This window comes from Budorcas taxicolor, chromosome 11 (genome assembly GCF_023091745.1).
Source record: "Budorcas taxicolor isolate Tak-1 chromosome 11, Takin1.1, whole genome shotgun sequence".
In the NCBI taxonomy this organism is placed as follows: domain Eukaryota; kingdom Metazoa; phylum Chordata; class Mammalia; order Artiodactyla; family Bovidae; genus Budorcas; species Budorcas taxicolor.
This window is the reverse complement of record NC_068920.1, coordinates 75,063,346-75,085,091: the sequence shown is the minus strand read 5'-3', so window position 1 is coordinate 75,085,091 and position 21,746 is coordinate 75,063,346. Positions and strand designations below refer to the sequence as shown.

The 21,746-nt window shown below is 41.2% G+C and overlaps 1 protein-coding gene across 1 annotated transcript in view; it reads right to left on the bottom strand.

Annotated features, from left to right (window-relative positions):
* The window catches only part of TTC27 (tetratricopeptide repeat domain 27), a 179,689-nt gene that overhangs the window by 47,156 nt on the left and 110,787 nt on the right, over nt 1-21,746 (bottom strand). Inside the window, exon 13 of the mRNA XM_052648906.1 lies at nt 15,021-15,248. Within this exon, the coding sequence (XP_052504866.1) occupies nt 15,021-15,248 (228 nt within the window). The remainder of the gene's footprint in view (nt 1-15,020; nt 15,249-21,746) is intronic.

Here is a 21,746-nt window from a genome sequence, read left to right as displayed (position 1 = left end):
CTGCTTCTCTAATGTCTCCTGCATTGGCAGACGAGTCCTTTACCACCAGTGCCACCTGGAAAGCCCAGCAACACTTATTAAACATCAATAACGGAAACAGAATTGAACAGTTTGTTCCCCTGTGAACTAACAGAGACCAAGCACCACTGGACAACAGGCATGGATTACTCCTAGAATTAGGAAGTTCTTTTACAAGGTTATCTAAAGCACATATACAATAGAAGCCATATGCTTATATGATATTACAAATTACTTTCTTAACTTATGAGCCTACTTACTCAAATTTCCTTCCTCCTCAAGGTTTCTGCAGAACAAATGAATAATCAGTAGCTTCACCTATTTTACTAATTTTCCTTATGCGTTGACTGGATTTTTCTGACATTCTGTATAATAAAGTGCAACATGTTATAACTGAATCCTGATGCCAAACAACACTCTCCATTCTCTCTGTTCTCCATCGCTGACTCATTCCCATGACCCCAAATGCAGATAAGTGGTTGAATATGACTTCATTAAACAGGAAATGACCCAAGCCAAACTCAAGAGAGATATCAGTGTTGTCTGGTAGTAGCTTTTCCTAAAATAATGTTTGGTGCTCATATTTTTAAAAACCGTGCACCACCAACCAATTCTTTCATAACCAAATTTCTCATTTACTATTAAATACTAAGTTCTCCTCCCTGCTGCTGCTACTGTTGCTAAGTCGCTTCAGTTGTGTCCGGCTCTGTGCGACCCCACAGATGGCAGCCCACCAGGCTCCCCCATCCCTGGGATTCTCCAGGCAAGAACACCGGAGTGGGTTGCCATTTCCTTCTCCAATGCATGAACGTGAAAAGTGAAAGGGAAGTTGCTCAGTCGTCTCTGACTCTTAGCGACCCCATGGACTGCAGCCTACCAGGCTCCTCTGCCCATGGATTTTCCAGGCAAGAGTACTGGAGTGGGGTGCCATTGCCTTCTCCCTCTCCTCCCTAAGGAAACACAAATCTTAACCTGCCAGCTTTGTCAGTTTCTCTCTCTCTCTCTCAAAGGTTTCTTCTATGTCAGTGTCTTCTTTTAAACTACAGAAGCAGCACTTTTTTCTTTCACTAGAAAGGGTTTTGGACTTCCCTGGTGGCTCAGATGGTAAAAAGAGTCTGCCTACAATGCAGGAAACCCAGGTTCAATCCCTGGGTCGGGAAGATCTGGAGAAGGAAATGACAACCCACTCCAGTATCCTTGCCTGGAGAATCCCATGGATGGAGAAGCCTGGTAGGCTACAGTCCATGGCGTCGCAAAGAGTCGGACAAGACTGAGCTACTTCACTTTCAGAAAGGGTATTAATTCTTAGTGTCTCCCTCTTATTCCCATCCTAGACTGGGTTACCACTGAGTCTTCTATTCACCTACTCTTTCCAGTTCACAGTGTGAGTAACATGGGTGTTTACATATCACCTGTATGGACTCTCCTGTGAGACACAGTTCTCTATTTTTAGGCTACAGAAAATGGGGTTGCGATGATTTTCTACCACACTAGTAGCACGCTGCAATGGTTAGGATGTAAAACGTCACTGAGAACTTAGTATAGACCAGGAAATATGCTAGACACTTTATATATATTGGCTCTAGTTTTCCAATTAGATCAAACTGACATAGGGATTACATCTCCACTTTACAAACAAGAAAACTGAAGCTCAGAAAGATAAAGTGATTCACCTAGAGATTACTAGGATCTGGAGTCAGGTCTATGGCAACGGAACCCTTCCCTCTACCCCTTGGTTCCAGCTACGGCCCAGATGTTATCTCAGTGCTCATATTTCTTGGCAGGTAGGCAAGTTAGACCTTAAGAGTCTCCTTTTTTATTGCTTACCAATATGAGAAAGGAAGGACAAAAAGGAAATAATCTCTTTTCTCTACATATTACTTGCATATGTTCATTCTGTCTTCTCCACTAGAATGTAAGCTCCAGTCTCCTTGGACCTCCCCACCACAATAACACAAGTACACAACAGAAACTCTGTACACTGCAAATACATTTTCTTCTTTCAAAAACTGACATGAAAGAGAAAGTTAACCCCCGCGAATCCTGGAAGAACACAAGCTCTCAGGATAATTAACAATTCTATCAGTGCATCATAAAAGTCTGGTCTTACACACAGCACGGGCTGGGAAGGGCTGCCGAGGTCCCTTGAAAACTCCCTGGTCTCACAGAGACTCACCAGCTCTCATGTGCTGGACTGTCCCATACACCAAAGTTACAACTTCACTGTGCTCTTGATGAAAGCCCCGATAGTTATGAATTAAAGGAAGAAAAATATTTAAACTGCACAGTCTTGTATTCAAAGCTTTCCATAACTTCTAACTTGACCTCAGCCAAACCCACCATTCCTTCCTAACATAAGACAACATCCTTTAGAGGCAAAACAGCAAAGAAGTTAAGAGTAAGTGCTGTAACACCAGAGAGCCCAGGTTCAAATTCCAGCTCCACTCCTCACATAAACTATGGGATTTGGTGTAAACTAATTAGGCCTCTATTTCCTAACTTGTTAAATGAGGGTAAAAACAGTTAAGTACCTCAGGGACTGAGCTGAGGACTAACAATATATGCAAAATGCTTAGAACAATACCTGGCACCCAGTAAATACTCAATGTTAGCTGCTAGTATTACTATTATAACTGAATCTAAACATAAATAGTCAAAACCTACAGTTACCAAGAAACCTTTGCTACATGTTTGGTTTTTGCATCTGCTAGTCTCCTTTCCTGAAACAAATGTTCCTAATGTTTGCCTCCTATCTAAATCCCAACTGTTTCTCCTAGTTCATATCTTACAATGCTTTAGAAAGAGTTCATTTCCACTTACATTCTAGCTTACACTACAGAAGATGCTTAATGAATAGAAATTGCTATTGTAATGTTAACGCTCTCATCTTCTTTCTCATCTCACTTGAAACATTTTTATTTCCAGAGCTAACACCTTCATCTCTTCTCATTCCACTCTTCTCTAGAATGACATTTCCTGGTTGTCATCCCCTCTTTCTTGATAACATTCAATCTCTCCTTCATTCACTGGATTCAACTCCGTAAGTGAAAAGTGTTAGTTGCTCAGTCGTGTCCAATGACTGTAGCCCACCAGGCTCCTCTGTTCATGAAATTCTCCAGGCAAGAACACAGGAGTGGGAAGCCATCCCCTTCTCCAGGGGATCCTCCTGACCCAAGGACTGAACCCAGGTCTGCTGCATTGCAGGGAGATTCTTTACTGTCTGAGCCACCAGGGAAGCCCTTCAACCCCCCCCAAAGTCTTCAGTATTCTGAAAAGTTTTACTTGATTCTGCTGCCCCTTGGTACAACACTCTACATTTTGACTCTCACTTCCTTGACATGCTCCTAGAAGAACAGTCTATAGATGTTATGTCAATTTCCTCATCCTCACTCTTTAACCTCCTGAAGCTGGTATTGATGATCAATAGTTAGTTCCAAATCCAATGAACTCTTCTTAGCCCTCTTCAGACTTTATCACTCCAGGTGACATTTCTCATTGACATTTGTTTTTCCTTTAGTTTCCATGAATTCCTTCTTTGAGGTTCCTTCTCTCCCTCTGATCAAGACTCTGGTGTACTTTGCGTGAATCATACTTCACTGATGCTATTTTCTCTCCCTTCCTCCAACCCCTGGAGATGTCCAAAGTTCAAGATTTTGCCTGAAGTTCTCTTCCAACACAGTTTCTATAAAGAATTCATTCATTGCATGGATCTGCCTCACTGCCACAGAAAACCCAACCGCAAGCCCAGCTCGGCCTCACTCCTAGGCTTCAGGCTGTTATGCCCAGTGGACTGTGGGCCATCTCTACTCAAGACACAGCAACATCTCTTCATGTTTGACACTCAAAATCACATCACTGTTCCCTATTTTCCCTTTCTTTTATATCCTCTGTGCCTATCAATAACAACATTTCCTTCTTAATCAAACAATTGAGAAAACTGCCATGTTCTCAGATTCCAAACTCTCCTTCAGTCCTGCCAACCCAAGGAATAAATCCCAGAAAATTTTCCTTTATAAACAGCTTCAAACTGTTCTGTCTTACCGTGTGTGTGTGTGTGTATGTATGTGTGTGTGCTCAGTCAGGTCCAACTCTTTGTAACCCCATGGACTGTAAACTCCTCTGTCCATGGAAATTTCCAGGCAAGTATACTGGAGTGAGTTGCCACTTTCCACTCCAGGAGATCTTCCTGACCCAGGGGTTGAACCCATGTCTCTTGAGTCTCTTGCATTGGCAGGTGGCTTCTTTACCACTGTACTACCGGGAAGCCCTATCTTTCCATCCTTATCGCTAAAGCCACTGATTGCTTATCCATGACATTCATCCTTTATTTAAACTTCCTAGAGTATCACCTTTGTCATATCACTCTTTTATTCAAAACCACAACAGACCTCTACATCTATATGGTTAGCTAATTCTGAAGACGGATCCTTAACATCCTCCATAAACTACTTCTGTCCATATCATTTCCCAGAGGAAACCCTGCTCTCTGCTGATAGACTGACACAGTCTAATTCATTCCCACATCCATTTCTGGTTCACAGCAGGATCTCAATAATGCTAGTTAGGGAACCACATTCAAACCGCAACATTTCTGAAAGTGAAACAAGGCACTAAAAAATCATTAAAATTATATGACCTCAAAAAGACCATATTTACTGACCAACAAATTGGTTTTACTGTATCAGAGGATATAAACTCAAAACTGAAATTATTTATTGAAAAATGTATTAAAGTGAAACATTTAAAATGTTGATTATCTGAACATTTAGAAATAACAAAAGGATTCTTCCCTGTTGGTCCAATGGCTTGGACGCTGCACTCCCCATGCAGGGGGCCTGGGTTCAATCCTTGATGAGGAAATGAGATCCCATATGCTGCAGGTAAGAATTTGCATGCTACAGCTAAAGATCCTGCATGCTGCAAGGAAGATCTAAGATCCCATGTGCCACAATTAAGACCCAGCACAGCAAGCTAAATAAATTTAAAAAGTGCAGTAACGAAAAACTGGTCACAATTTATTAAGTGTCTGACTAAAGCTGAGAAGGTGACAGACACCTCCCTGTGCAGACATCATGGATATGTTCAAATACTGTGTGTGTGTGTGTGTGTGTGTGTGTGTGTGTATGTAAATGACAACAGTTTTTATTATTGGTAGAAGCTTGTTTGACCATATTATGCCCATCACTACAACCTTCTCCCCGCATATTTCTGCTCCATTGGTTTTCTTAATTCAGAAAGAGCATTACTTTTACCATCCTGCCACGATCCACCAAAATTTGCATCCTTATTATTACCCTGTAAGTACTTCAATCTTCGATGTTTTAACTGAGTTTATGATAGCATTCAGAATAACGTTAGATGTTTCACCTTTGATATGGTACATTACCAAAAAGTTTATGTTGAATCCACTAATCAGGTGAAAAAAATGAATAGTGAGAACCAAATTAATGAGTTTTCTATTTGAAGCATCTGATGTCACTGATATAAAACTGGCAAAGTCAACTGTTAATGAATTACTTCTGCTAAAAGAGCTAGCACATTAACAGCTATGATCTCACTTTTCATACACACATGAGAATATTTGGTATCAACTAATTTTCTAAATTAATGTTGCTCATTTTCATTTGCACTAGATAAAAAGTCCAGTCTCACAGAATAACATGAAAATGCACCTCCTACAGCTGTGTATTAAATTATCATTTTTGGACATGCTTCCTATTAAAACAACAACAAAAAAAACTACTCTTTTTTCCCCCACTGCCTGCACCATGGGGCTTGCCGGGTCTTAGTTCCCTGACCAAGGACTGAGCCTCGGCAGTGGAACTGTGGAGTCCTGGAATTCCTGAAAAAAGTAACGTTTGACATAAATGCTAATGTTTCTTCAGAAGACGTGAGTTTTTGGTTTTCATGTGATTAGTGAAATGATTACAGCCCCTGAGGTGGAATGTAATTATATCAACTACATTTTGTGAAAGTTACACATTCATTTTCTCTCTTGACAAGTAAAAACTAAGTTCTTAATTATTCTCTAAAAACACATGTTTAAAATTTGTTTGCTTTTTGGAGATGATTGGTGCCAAAAGGGTTTATTATAAACTATAGAAAAAGTTACCAAGCTATGTAATATGGAAATAGTGGTACATTTAGACCATACAGTAAGTGACCAAACCCTTGTGTCTAGAGAATTCAGACTATTCTTCATGCGCCTTTATTTCTGGCAGGACTACTCTGCCTCCACTCCCTATACATCTATCTGGCCTACAATTCCCCACATTTCCCACTAATCCTGCCAACTGGTAGCCAGGCAACCTCATGCAGCTCACAGGCCACAACTTGGCACAAATGTCTGACGTACAACAAGGAGCTTACAGAGACACTGCCTCCAACATTTTTCCTATCACCAACCCAAGACCCAAGCAGTCGGCTATCCTCAGCCTCTCACAGCAAGCATAGTCGCTGTTATCAGCAAGCCTCCTGCACAATGTCCTTGAAAGGGTGAGAGTCGTTAAGCTGCCTCTGGAAAGGGTTGGGGAAAAAAGAGACAGGCACCTACTGGCCATCTTTCAGATTTTTGCACGTCGTAAAGAGGGAGCTCCATCTACCACGTATCTTAAACACCATACTGGAGGAGGCTATGGGAGAAGATGGAAGGGCAAAGTGAATGTCTATGAAAAGCCATTCCAGTTTCCTTTAATGACCTGTTAAGAACAGCACTCCATTGATTTTTTTTCTGTAAATCTTTATGGGGAGGGGCAGCACTGCGCAACATGTGGGAGCTTGGTTCCCCTATAAGGGTAGAACCCACTCTCCCCTGGAGTGAAAATGCAGTCTTAACCACAAGACCACAAGGGAAGCCACCCCCACCTCAAACACTTCATTTAAACATTTAAAAAAATTAGGTCAAACTGGACAGGCTATCAGGAAAACAGGCAGAGTGGGATAGCCATGGACGCTGAGTAAACTCTCAAATCCTCACCTTTCTTCACGCTTTTCTCCTATTGTCAAGCCAGTTCCCTCCTGGCACGTCTACTGACTTTGCATTAATTGGTGAAAATCTAAGCTAACTTCTGTCCCATCAGAGACCCCTCACCTCCTCTCTATGGCTACAGTCCTTCTGTCTACACAAGTGTCTTTGTGTATATATGTGTGTGTGTGTGTGTGTGTGTGTGTGTGTGTGTGTAATATCATATAACCTTACAAAGAGGACTAGTTAATTGAGGAAGAAAGTTTAAAAATTTTAAAAGGGGAGTGGGGAAAACTGACAAGATGAAAGGAATGAAGTATGAGTGTTGAAGGAGGGAGTGTTGAAGAAGTGACAGGAAGTCACATTCTCCTTTTCCAGGGCTACACAGACTAGCTTGATATCTGAGCAATTTCTTTATGTTTCCTTTTTGCTTCAAAGTAAGGAGCAATGAGAATAGTAACTACCTAAGAGGAGACCTAAGGATGTATGCTTTAATTCTGATCCTGAGTCTATAAAATCCTGCTTGGGGGGTTTGGTGACCACTGGACCACTTCCTCCCACTTTCTTCAGCTTCTAACAGCCCACAATTCCCAGAAGTCTAAGGCTGAATTTTAGAGGTTTCAGAAGTTACTTGGGAAAATGAAATAGATAGGTGTTAAGTGAATGACAGTGAGCAATCTTAAAAGCACAAGTGCAAATGGAACACACACCTTCTGGTTCTCAAACAAATGCACCACAGACAAGTTCATTGAGTTTCGCAGACCATCCCTGATATAAAATCAAACACTCCTATTTTTATACCAATTTGACCTCAGGAAGCCATTAAAATACACACAAGCCATTCAATTATCACTCTCATTTTGCCTGAGTTTTGTTATTAAACCTATTTCCTGGGTATGTCTGAAAAGGTGAGATAGAATTTTTTAATTCTATTTTTCTATTTTCTCTCATTCTAGAACTTTGAGGAGACAATAGTATGTAAGAGCTCTCCTTCTGCAAAGACAGTTCAAACTTGCATCACAAGTTATGTCTATGGCCCTCAAGCTTGCATCCTGTAGTAATGTCCAACTGCAGCATCAAACGCCTGCATGTTTTGGCATGGCTTACAGACTGCCTGAATTGCATCCATATGACAAACTGTAAGATACCCTCACATAATATCTGTTTGTACTGTGATGCTGCTTGGAGCTTGCCTTGCTAAGTAATTAATTTAAAATTATACAATGAAACCATCAAGCCCTGTCAAGTCCTCCTTTGCAAATTCCCTTACTTCATCCCTTCTTTCTGACTGTTCCTCCCAAACTGATAACTGTCTTTCTAGACCATCACTACAGTCTCCTAAGCCTGCCCTCATCCAGGAACCCCTGTGGCCAGTGTGGCCAAAACAATATTCCAAAATCACCTCCACACACCCACATTCCTTCATTCGAAACAAAGCCAAACACAAATCAAACCTTCAATGGCTCCCTATTTGCCAAATAAAATCCAGAGTTTAGCCTCACATTCGACCTTCTGTGATCTGGCTCCAGTCTAGCTTTCCTACTGGAACTGTCCTATAACCTTTCACTCAAAAAAACTAGCCTATTCACTAATATTCTGTTCCCCCGACACACATACACACACCCCCCCCCCCCCACCACACACACACACACAGGCACACACGCACATCTTCTCTGTTTCTGGGGCTGGGCTCATACTGTTCATTGCGTGGAAGACCCTTATCACTGCCCTTTCCTTTGGCCTATTCAAATATTGTGTGTCCTTCAAAGTCAAAGTCACCATCCTCCACTGTCTACCAAAGGCTGAAATGGTCTCCTTAGACTCTATAAAACTTGCATCTCACAAATGACTCTGGGCTTTTCTGTGATTCCTTGTATTGTTGGCTAGCTTTGTCCATGTCCATTTCACTAGACTGTAGCCGTCTTGGTACAAATCAGACCACCTGGTGATCTGCAGCTACTGCCTCCTCCTCTGGTTCAGCGCCATGTGTACAGCGGACAGTGAATATATACTTGATTGAATAGCTGGTTGGAGACATTATTTACTCACTCATTCAGTAATTATTTATTAAAGACCCAGTATGTGCTAGGCATTGTTAGAAGCACTAGGAACATATAAATGAAACAAACAGATAAAAATTTCTACCTTCATGGAATTTATATTGCAATGGAGGAAGAATAGAATTTTTTTTAAAGTAAGCTGTATATAATATTAGAAGGTGCTAAGTGCTGTGGGGAAAAATAAAGCAGGGAAGGAGAAGGAACGTAAGGAAGGGTGGAAGGTGGCAGTGAGATTTTAAGCAGAATAAACATGGAAGGCCTCTGTGGGAAAGGGACACTGGACCCCAGATATGAATGAGGTAATGGAGCAAGGTATGCAGATGTCTATCTGTAAGGAGAACATTCCAGGCAGAGGAACAAGTACTGAACCACAGAGGCAGAAATGTGCCTGGAATGTTCAGGGAAGAACAAAGAGGCCAATGTTGGGTGAGTGAAGTGGGGAATGGGAGGGGACAGTAGAGATGCAACAGGAGCTCAGGGTGGAAAAGCCTCGAGAGCCAGTCAGGGAGTTTGGCTGTTACCAAGGCAATGGAGCACAGGAATGACATGTCGAACTCAAATTCAAAAGGATCAACTCCGATGTTCACTGAATACAGGCGGATGGTAATAAGACAGAGGGCTTCCCCGGTGGCTCAGACAGTAAAGAATCTGCCTGCAGTGTGGGAGAGCCAGGTTCAATCCCTGGGTGGGGAAGAGCCCCTAGAGAAGGAAATGGCTACGCATTCCAGTAATTCTGCCTGGAGAATTCCATGGACAGAGGAGCCTGGCAAGCTGTGCAGTCCATGCGGTCACAAAGAGTTGGACATGACTGAGCAACTAAGACAGAGGCAAGAAGGCCAGTAAGGAGGCAGCATATTTACTAGGTGAGCGACAATGGGGATTTGACAATGGTGGCAGGAAGCAAGTCGTTGTCTGATCCTGGATATACTTGAGGATTTACTGATGGATCAGATGAGAGTATGAGGGAAAGAGAAATCAAGGATGACTCCAAAACCAAATCAGTTCAGTTCAGTTGCTCAGTTGTGTTCGACTCTTTGTGACCCCATTAACTGCAAAACTCCAGGCTTCCCTGTCCATTACCAGCTCCCGGAGTTTGCCCAAATTCATGTCCATTGAGTCACTGATGCCATCTAACCAAATCATGCTCTGTTGTCCCCTTCTCCTCCTGCCTTCAATCTTTCCAAATATCAGGGTCTTTTCAAATGACTCAGCTCTTTGCCTCTGGTGGCCAAAATATTGGAGTTTCAGCTTCAACATCAGTCCTTCCAATGAACACCCAGGACTGATTTCCTTTAGAATGGACTGGTTGGATCTCCTTGCAGTCCAAGGGACTCTCAAGAGTCTTCTCCAACACCACAGTTCAAAAGCATCAATTCTTCTGTGCTCAGCTTTCTTTATCCAACTCTCACATCCATACATGACTACTGGAAAAACCATAGCCTTGACTAGACAGACCTTTGTTGACAAAATAATGTCTCTGCTTTTCAGTACGTTGTCTAGGTTGGTCATAACTGTCCTTCCAAGGAGTAGGCGTCTTTTAATTTCATGGCTGCAGTCACCATCTGCAGTGATTTTGGAGCCCAAAAAAATAAAGTCAGCCACTGTTTTTCCATCTATTTGCCATGATGGGACCAGATGCTATGATCTTAGTTTTCTGAACGTTGAGTTTTAAGCCAACTTTTTTGCTCTCTTTCACTTTCATCAAGAGGCTCTTTAGTTCTTCTTCACTGTCTGCCATAAGGGTGGTGTCATCTGCATATCTGAGGTTATTGATATTTCTCCTGTCAAATTGATTCCAGCATGTACTTCTTCCAGCCCAGCGTTTCTCATGATGTACTCTGCATATAAATTAAATAAGCAGAGTGACAGTATGCAGCCTTGACGTACTCCTTTTCCTATTTGGAACCAATCTGTTGTTCCATGTCCAGTTCTAACTGTTGCTTCCTGACCTGCATACAGATTTCTCAAGAGGCAGGTCAGGTGATCTGGTATTCCCATCTCTTTCAGAATTTTCCACAATTTATTGTGATCCACACAGTCAAAGGCTTCAGCATAGTCAAGAAAGCAGAAATAGATGTTTTTCTGGAACTCTCTTGCTTTTTCCATGATCCAGCAGATGTTGGCAATTTGATCTCTGGTTCCTCTGCCTTTTCTAAAACCAGCTTGAACATCAGGGAGTTCACAGTTCACATATTGCTGAAGCCTGGCTTGAAGAATTTTGAGCATTACTTTACTAGCGTGACATGAATGCAATTGTGCAGTAGTTCGAGAATTCTTTGGCATTGCCTTTCTTTGGGATTGGAATGAAAATTGACCTTTTCCAGTCCTGTGGCCACTGCTGAGTTTTCCAAATTTGCTGACATATTGAGTGAAGCACTTTCACAACATCATCTCTCAGGATTTGAAACAGCTCAACTGGAATGCCATCACCTCCACTAGCTTTGTGCATAGTGATGCTTTCTAAGGCCCACTTGACTTCACATTCCAGGACGTCTGGCTCTAGGTGAGCGATCACACCATCATGATTATCTTGGTCATGAAGATCTTTTTTGTACAGTTCTTCTGTGTATTCTTGCCACCTCTTCTTACTATCTTCTGCTTCTGTTAGGTCCCTACCATTTCTGTCCTTTATTGAGCCCATCTTTGCATGAAATGTTCCCTTGGTAGCTCTATTTTCCTTGAAGAGATCTCTAGTCTTTCCTATTCTATTGTTTTCCTCTATTTCTTTGCATTGATCGCTGAGTAAGGTTTTCTTATCTCTCCTCGCTATTCGTTGGAACTCTGCATTCAAATGAGTATATCTTTCCTCTTTTCCTTTGCTTTTCGCTTCTCTTCTTTTCACAGCTATTTGTAATGGGATGTCATTTATAGGGATGGCAGTGGTCTTGGCAGCAAAAGCTTCTAGGATGATATTTTATATTAAAATGTTAAGTCAGAGGTACAAAAAGGGACACTGAGGAAGCTGTGAGATACAGCAATCTAGAATTCCAGGGAGATAACAGGACTGAAAATCAACTTCTGGGAGTTGTCTGCATAGGCAGTGTATTTAAAGTTATGGGACTAGATGAGATCAAGGGAGGGAGTGTAGACAGAAATAAAGCTCAAGGACTAAGACCTAGGAACCAGCAAACAAACAAAAAAAAGAAGGTGAAGCCAGTGAGGCAGGAGGACAATGTTATGGGTGGATGTTAAGCAGAGACTATGTGCTCAGCAAATAACTCATGTGTGTGAGGTAGGCAGCGCTGCTTTAACTCAGATGATGGAGACTAACTGAGGGAGTTTGTTCTCCCACCTCTTCTGGCAGCTGTGGCTGAGTAAACTTTAAGCAGATAAGCAAAGATATGACACAGTTTTCCATAAAAGTAAAGTTTTAATAACACAGTGATGAGTTCTAGTTTCTACCAAAAAAAAAAAAACAGAGCCCAGTGATAATCAAGTTAGTGTAGGGTTTTTCAACCTTGGCCCCACTGGCATTTTAGCCTGAATAATTCTTTATTGTAGCGGGGGTGTGCTAAGCATTATGGGATGTTTAACAGCATCCCTGGTCCCTACCCACTAGATGTCAGCAGTGCACCCTTCACCTCCCACTGCCAAAGGACCCAGGGTCAAAATCGTCCCCAGTTGAGAACCTCTGAGTTAGAGCAAGCTGGCAATAAAAACCAACTCCATGTTAAGCGTCCTTGCCGAGAAATGCAACTGCCACTATCTGCTGGTGCTCTAAACCTGTCTTCCTCTCTTCTCCAGGCCTCTCACCAGCTCACAAACTAGGAAAAGTCGCACTGTATTCACTATCTAGAGTGAAGGAAGTAAGCAATTAGTGCAACCTGTCTTAAAAAAATGTTTCCCGATTTTTTTCAATGAAAAAGATATGCCCTTAGGGAATTCTCTGGTGGTCCAGGGATCAGGACTCAGCACTTTCACTGCCACGGCTTGGGGTTCAATACCTGGTCAGAGGACTAAGATCCTGCAAGCTTCCCGGCTTGGGGTTCAACACCTGGTCAGAGGACGAAGATCCTGCAAGCTTCCCAGTACAGCAAAAAACAAACAAACAAACAAACAAACCTGTGCACATTTATTGGATGGTTGCTGCCAAAAGACATGCCTCAAATCTACCCACTTCAAAAGCGACCGTTTCCGCACAATCTCTTTCATCACAGCACTATTCGCAATGGTCAGGAAGGAGGAACACCCCAGCGGCCATCAACAAACAAATGGATAAAAACTGGTGAGGACATACAAGGGAGCGTTATTCAGCCTTCAAAGAAAGAAAAGTCTGGCACATGACACAACACGGATGCACCATGAGGGTATGACACAATGAAACCCGCTAGTCACAACAGGACAAATACCGTATGACTCCACTCATAAGAGGTTCTTAGAAGAGCCAAATTCAGAGACAGAAAGCAGAGCAGTTCTCAGGGGCTGGAGTTACGGGCGAACTGGGAGCTTCTGTTTACTGGGTATAGAGTTTCAGTTCTGCAGGATGAAAAAAGTTGTAGAGATGTGTAGAGTTGCAGTAGCCACACAAGTGAATGTACTTCACACTACTGAACTGTACACTTAGAAATGGTTAAGACGGTAAATTTTATGCTACAAGCTTTTTACCACTTAAAAAAAAAAGAGTGTACATTCATTCTGGAGTCAGACTGGGTCCAAATACTGGCAAAATGCCCAATGAGGCACTGGCTCACTGTAATTGCTCAGTAAACATTAGTAGCTGACTACTGCTGTCCAGTCATTCAGTCACGTCTAACCCTTTTCAACCCCATGGACTGCAGCGTGCCAGGCTTCCCTGTCCTTCACTATCTCTCAGACTTTGCACAACTCATGTCTACTCTGAGTCAGTGATGCCATCCAACCATCTCATCTTCTGTAATCCCCTTTGCCTCCTGTCTTCAATCCTTCCCAGCATCAGGGTCTTTTCCAGTGAGTCAGCCCTTTGCATCAGGTGGCCAAAGTACTGGAGCTTCAGCTTTAGCATCTGTCTTTCCAATGAATATTCAGGGTTGATTTCCTTTAGGATTGGCTGGTTTGATCTCTTTGCAGTCCAAGGGTCTCTCAAGAGTATTCTTCAGAACAATTCAAAAGCATCAATTCTTCAGTGCTCAGCCTTCTTTATCGTCCAACTCTCACATCCACACATAACTATTGGAAAAACCATAGCTTTGACTATACGGACCTTCATCGGCAAAAGTAGCTGACTCTAAGTTACTATTATAACTAAAATTAAATCAAGTCAGTGTGCATGTTTATCAGAAGCATGGTTTACAGTTATATGTGACTTTGGTGATTGGGAAGGCAGTCATAAAGTCTGGTTAAAAGAAAAAACACTGTTTCTGGGACTAAAATAATCTTACTAATTGAGTATCATTAAATACAAAATAAGTTGATCTCTTTCCCCTCAAAATCAGGTCCTCTCCTATGGATTTATCTTGTCGCTTATTTTAAACATCCAGGTTCCTTTTGTATTACTTTTTCAAACCTTGAAAAATGTTAAACAATTTAAAGTATTTCTGTATTTGTAATACAAACATAGACACTTTTTCCTAAAATGATCAACTATCCATTCTATATGTTACTTTATTTATATGAAAGTTTGTTTCTCATTACTGACATCAGCAATTACTTGACGAGTCCTACACTGTCTGTAACTGACAATCATTCACTGCCTTCCCAGAATATCTACTCAGAATGGACCCCAACTTTAATAGTTGTATTTGTGTGAAGGACACTTAACAGAGAAAAATAACAAAATGAAACAGAAAAGTGAATAACAGAAACACAAAAGAAAGTGAGTAAGAGAAAACCAACCTGTCCACTTTTGGTGACAAGCAAAAAGTGTATTAGAGTCTAGGTTCTTAGCCCAGAGATGAGCTCACCAGTCTTTATGACAGAAAATGGGTATTCATTCAGCAAGAATTAGAATTAAAGAAAAGTAGAAATGATGAGAGCAGATGAGGATTTATGAACTGTCCAACCTGCATGGGATTAATCTTCACCGAGCGTTCGAAGCACTCCACGCATTCTTTGAACTCCCTGCTTCGCAGGTGGAGGAGGCCTTTGGAGCGCTGGGCTCGAGCACTGCGGTGTCGAGACAACTCCCAGGCCTGGTCATAGTAAGAGTGGTCTCGAAGGACATCTCCGAGCAAGCAGTATAGACTTGGCGTTTCCTTTTTCTCCAGCTCTTGCCTCAGGATTTCTTCCGCCTAGAGATAACAACAAAAATAAATAAATTGCTGAACAGTGACCAATGCCTATTTTTCAGCACATTATGCAGTCTTTTGTGTCACAGGACCCAAAATTTTATTTTCAAAGTTCGAGATGATCTGCTTATTTCATGCATCTAGGACACAGGCTGAAAAAAAGAAACAACAGAAGATAAATATGGTACAAAGTAACTGAGGAACAAGAAGTATAAGGTGGGGCTTCCCTGACATGGGTTTGATCCCTGGTCTGGGAAGATCCCACATTTCCCGGAGCAACAAAGCCTGTGTGCCACAACTACTGAAGCCTCAAAACCTGTGCTCTGCAACAGAGAAGCCACCACAATGAGAAGCCTGAGCGCCGTCACTAGAGAAAGCCCTCACACAGCAACAAAGACCCAGCGCACCATAAATAAAAATAAATTAATTAATTAAAAAAAAAAAAGAAGAGGTGAAGATGCTTTGCTGGCATGTGAATCCTCCAGGAAAGGCATCAAACAGAGATGACTTCATGATACCGGGGGGCATCATTCAGCTCCCCGTTTTCCCACTCCCCTCTTCTAGCTGTCACCACTGTGACCATTTGTTAAAGCAGAACCTTTAAATCACCTCCACTCAACAGGAGTGAATAGTATGTTTTCCCTTTTTTTAAAATGCTTTGCTCGGGGAGCCTGGGATTGCTGAAAAATTTACAAAAGAAGGAAGAGTGTACAATTTAATAGCCATTGTTAAACACCTGCCTCTTAATCAAACTACACTTTGCCTCACAGATAAAATCTGCCAACACAAGACCTATCTGCTTCCAGACAGTCCATTCACTTTAGAAATTACAGACCATCCTCAATACACAGCTTGGGCATTAGTCCCATGTGTCCACAATTCAGATTCACCTTGTCACAAGCTAACTCAGGACTTGTTACAACATCTTACCCAAATCCCCCACCCCTGTCCAATTCTGATTAATTTCAACAGACAGCAAGAAGCAGGGTGTTAGCTCTACTTTCTATCCTCATACAAATAGCTTCACATAAACAGCAGTGGGGTCACCAAACACACCAAGACAGCCATGGAGCAGCTAGAGGGTAAAGCTACCCAGGAAGCCAGCCTCTGGTAGCTAAAAGGGTAGACCAGACCCTGCCTACCCTGAGTGGCTGGCAATCTCAGTCTGTGTATTTTATTTTCTACATATCTGTAATTCTTGGGCCGTCTACATTTTGTGAGATTTTTTTAAAAGACAGCTGTGTCTCTTTCAATTCTGGTTTCCTCGGTGTGTATGCCCAGTAAAGAGACACATGTACCCCAATGTTCATCGCAGCACTGTTTATAATAGCCAGGACATGGAAACAACCTAGATGTCCATCAGCAGATGAATGGATAAGAAAGCTGTGGTACATATACACAATGGAGTATTACTCAGCCGTTAAAAAGAATTCATTTGAATCAGTTCTGATGAGATGGATGAAACTGGAGCCGATTATACAGAGTGAAGTAAGCCAGAAAGAAAAACACCAATACAGTATACTAACACATATATATGGAATTTAGAAAGATGGCAATGACGACCCTGTATGCAAGACAGGAAAAAAGACACAGCTGTGTATAACGGACTTTTGGACTCAGAGGGAGAGGGAGAGGGTGGGATGATTTGGGAGAATGGCATTCTATCATGTATACTATCATGTAAGAATTGAATCGCCAGTCTATGTCTGACGCAGGATACAGCATGCTTGGGGCTGGTGCATGGGGATGACCCACAGAGATGTTATGGGGAGGGAGGTGGGAGGGGGGTTCATGTTTGGGAACACATGTAAGAATTAAAGATTTTAAAATTTAAAAAATAAAAAACTATTAAAAAAAAAAAAAGACAGCTGTGTTTCTCAAGGTGTCTTTGGATGCCATCTCTTTTGCGGTTTTGATACAGCACAGGTTATGTAGGTCTTTTAGGCCTAGTCTGAAAATGAAACTAGAATTCATAAAACAGATTCGATGGGAAAACAGTTCTAAGTTCTAAACAGTCAAAATAAAAATGAAGTTTTCAAATATAATTCATGTAATTCCTTTATTCATAGATAATACAATAGCTATTAATGTATCTAACTATAATTCTATATTCAATAAATTGATTTTTCAATACATTTCAATATATTTTATATTCTCTCTCTCTCTATATATATATGTATTCAGCCAAATTGTGCATAACAGACTGTACCAACAGCAGGATTTTTACTACCTTACAGTGTAGTTGAAAGCATTTCTTTTGGCAGCATGGCACTGAAATTTTATACCCACACTCACTCACTTCTGCTTTAAACTGTTAGAGTGGATTCTGCAGTCTGCAATTAAATAATAACCATTACAGTAACTGGGTACAGAAGTGATTACAGTCAATGCACTCCTGAAAGAAGTGAAACTCTGTGCCTGGTGATCTGATCTGGTTAGATTTGAAAACAACAGGGATCCAGTGATTATGACAGGGTTTAACATCAATAGTCCATGACATCCGGTGATGAAGAGGCTGCTTAAATTATATCTGCAATGATTTGGAGTGAACAACCTATCTAATCAAGGCTTTCGCGGTTTCGGTGACAGGACACTGTGAGGGAGCACAGGACTGTTCATAAGTGCGCTGGAAGCACAAAAAAGAAAACGACACTCAGGGTTTTAAATCCGCAAGGTCAGAGAGCCAGGCGATTTCCTGAAAGAATTCCTTTTCCCAATAGCTGCCAAGCTGGTATAGCCAAAAGTCAGATGCAAGGGCTGCTCTTGTAGGATTGTTGAATTATGATACAGAGTGAATTCAGTTTCACGAGTTCTATATAAAAGTCAGGGCATTTGATGGAGTTAACCAAATACGCTTTGCTGTTGTTCGGTCGCTCAGTTGTGTCCAACTCTCTGCAATCCCATGGACTGCAGCACACCAGGTTTCCCTGTCCTTTGCTATCTCCCAGAGTGTGCTCAAACTCATGTCCATTGAGTCGATAATGCCATCCGCCATCTCATCTTCTGTCACCCCCTTCTCCTGCCTTCCATCTTTAGCCATTCATTTTGTTTCCTCTATTACCTCCTGGCTTTTGAGCATTTAATTTTCATGATTGCTCTAGGGCTACTCATGTGCATCTTTAATTTATCTAAGTTCATTTAGACTTAATATTGTATCAGCTCACCTTTCTCATGTCACAAGCTGTCTTCCTAAATTTCTATTCCATAGAAACAATGAGAGATAAAAGACTGCTATTGTTTTAAGCCACTGTATTTTGATGTGGTTTGTTACATACCAACGATAATTTTAAGTTGTTTAAAGCAAGAGGGTTACTCTAATATCAGTTACTTCATCATGGCCAGGAGAAGGGGCCACTGATTACAAAAGAGCCAGACTCAAGAATTTAAGTGGGGATGTTTGGAATGACTCAGATAAGAGAAAACCTCCAAACTATGGAGTTTCCTACACCAGCAGATGCAATCCTCCTCTGCGTGATAAGACAGGTGCCACCTGTCTTACTTACCTGCTTAAGGACAATGTGACAACTATACCTCAGGGAGTTACCTTGCAAGAGCATGCCAATTCTCCTAATATCTAGCAACGCCCCCCCACCCCACACTGTCGCCAAACTTACAGACATATACACAAAAAGAACTGCAAGATTTTGTTACTTGCTAGAGAGAAAACCTGGAGACCATGGGAAAAAGATTGTAAGGGGGCTAGACCATAGACAAAGAGGATCGTAATTTTAAATCAGCTGAATTTAGATACTCATCAGAAGATTTTGGTTGACAGTGCTTGAGTAGCTGGGGATGGTTCCAAACTATTTGCTCAACTGTTTGACTAAAATGTAGACACAAACACAGCCAAAAATAAAGCTGAGATGACAAAAACACCTTGGTGTAATATGAAGAAAGAATCCAACAACTCAGAAGAAAAGGCTGCTGTTAATTTATCATTTGTTACTTGTTCACTCACCCTACCTGTGTCCTCATGAGGGTCAAGGGGTTGTTTTCTTTCACTCTGACTTGGAGAAATACACTGTACATGAAAGTACCAGCATTTTGAAAAGTGCTATAGCAGATGTCCAGTGTAAGCTGAGAGGTGAAGCTGAGAGGTCCTTCTGTTGAAATGAGCTTCCTGATTTCAATGGGAATGATTAAAAGCCAAGGTAGTAGAGACTTACTCATAGCACTGAACCTCTAGCTGAAAGATGACCATTTTTCTTTGTAATAGGCACAGCCAGAATGGTAGGTAGAATGGTTAGACTTGCATGGATCAAAGGTGATGACCAACTGATCATGAAGGTTTTGAACCAAACCAGATAAACAGCCATCTAAGGACAAACTTGATCTTTATAAGACTTTTAAAAAACAAAAAAATCTAGGTTTGGAAACCAGATGTCTGACCTGAATAACCTCTAAAACACTGACCTTCACCCAATTCCTATCCCTGAGTCATTTCACAGACTCAGAGTCTTTTATAAACATACAAATAAATAATAAGTAAGCAACCCAATACTAGTGAGAAAGGACCCTGTGATAATGTAAGAAGTATATATCATAATTCTTCATCCCTAATCTTCCCCAAAAGGTAATTATAATCATTGACCAGGTAATTGTATCTTGAGGAAAAAGAAATACCTCCTCTTTTCAGGGTTGATTGGATCTTAGTTACATTAATTCCTGAGGACTCAGATTATCACCATGTTGATTTAGGAGGTTTATGGGAGTTAGTCCATCCCACTGTAGGCCTAGTAAGTTCTGAACCCACCCAGTAGTTACTAGTTGAATACAGAGGTGAAATTACATACATCCAGTAAAATGCAGAGCCCACAGTGAGGGCTACTTTGGAATAAAGGGCCAAGTGAAAGCCTTTGAAACTTTTTCTTCTCATTAAAAGAGAAATTTCAAACATATGTATATCTATGTAAACTACAGAAATGTGTGCCACTACCAAAAACTTGAGAAACACTGCAAAGAGTGTGCGCTTGCACGTGTGTGCAATTTAATCTGCCCATTTAAATTGAGAACACAGACGGGTCCTGGGAAATGTCATAGATTATTATAAACAAAATGTAATGGTGCCCTAATTATAGCTACTGTTTCATTTTACTGGCGTATATCATCACGGTCCCTGACATACGCCAAGCAGGGACTGATATCAGCAAATACGCTTTTCTCTACCCAAAAACCAGACATCAAATGCGGTGGGCTTGACGTAGCACAGAAAGAAGTGGACTTTCCCTATCTCTCCTCAGAATTACATGGACTTATAGTGTAATTCAGTCTGCATGGACCCTGACTGTCTCACCATCCCATTAGACCTTAACAGTCTTGATGACATGCTACTAAAACACAAGAAACTAAAAAATTATGTGCCGATGTCAACCAAAATCCAATTGGAAATTACACACTCTTAACACTGTAACTTGTTATTAAGAAAATTTTCAGTAAGGAACTCATCTATTAAAACAACGTATGTAAAATAAATGTTTGTATTTTATGTTTATTATTTCTAGTTATTTTTGTTCTTACATCCTCTCAGAATGCTTCACTATCTGAACCTCTTTTGAAGAAGCTGTAGTTTTCCCTCAAATCAGAAATTATTCATTACCTATGTAACATAATCTCTAAAATACTCTGGGCCTGGGAATTCTCTGGCAGTCCAGTAAATTTAATCCCTTGTTGGGGAACTAAGATCTCACATGCTAAGCAGTGTAGTCAAAAAAAGATAAATAAATACAATACAATGCAATACTCTGGACCTATTAGAATTTGGCACTTTACAAATATGTAAACTTTCAAGTAAAAGGGTTAAACCATTGCACAATCATATGTACTGGATTATGCTATGTACTTGCTTAATCTGGGAATTATGTTTCCTAAAATCTCTTTTCCTTCTGATTTCATGTTAGAGTTGGTGAGAAGGGAAACTTGCTAAGGATTTGAATGGCAGAAGTAAAGCAACAAACATCCTTTACTCTTGGAAGGTTGTCATGGATAAGTGCGTGTGAGTCGCTCAGTCATGTCTGACTCTTTGCGACCCCACGGACTGTAGCCTGCCGGGCTCCTGCTGTCCATGGAATTCTCCAGGCAAGAATACCGGAGTAAGTTGCCATTTCCTTCTCCAGGGGATCTTCCCAAGCCAGGGATCGAAGCCAGGTCTCTGGCACTGCAGAGAGATTCTTAACCATCTGAGCCATCAGCGAAGGCCAGATCCAACAGCTTTCCACAGATCTCTCCACAAGTTCCTGATGCATCCTCCCATTTCAATGGCTAGACATTCCTGGCTTCTCAGATTTCCCTGAAAGTTCTGACTTACTTGTGCAAATGCTTCAAGTAGATGGTAAGTGATTCTTTCCCTGATCCTCCTACTCCCTCTTTTACACCTTCACTTCCCTTCCCACAATCATGTGAGAAGAACCTAATTCTTCTAGCAAAACTCTTATTCCCCCAAATACTCAAAGTGGCTCTGCTTTCATAATAAAAACCTCAATATTATATGATCTTTTTATTCAT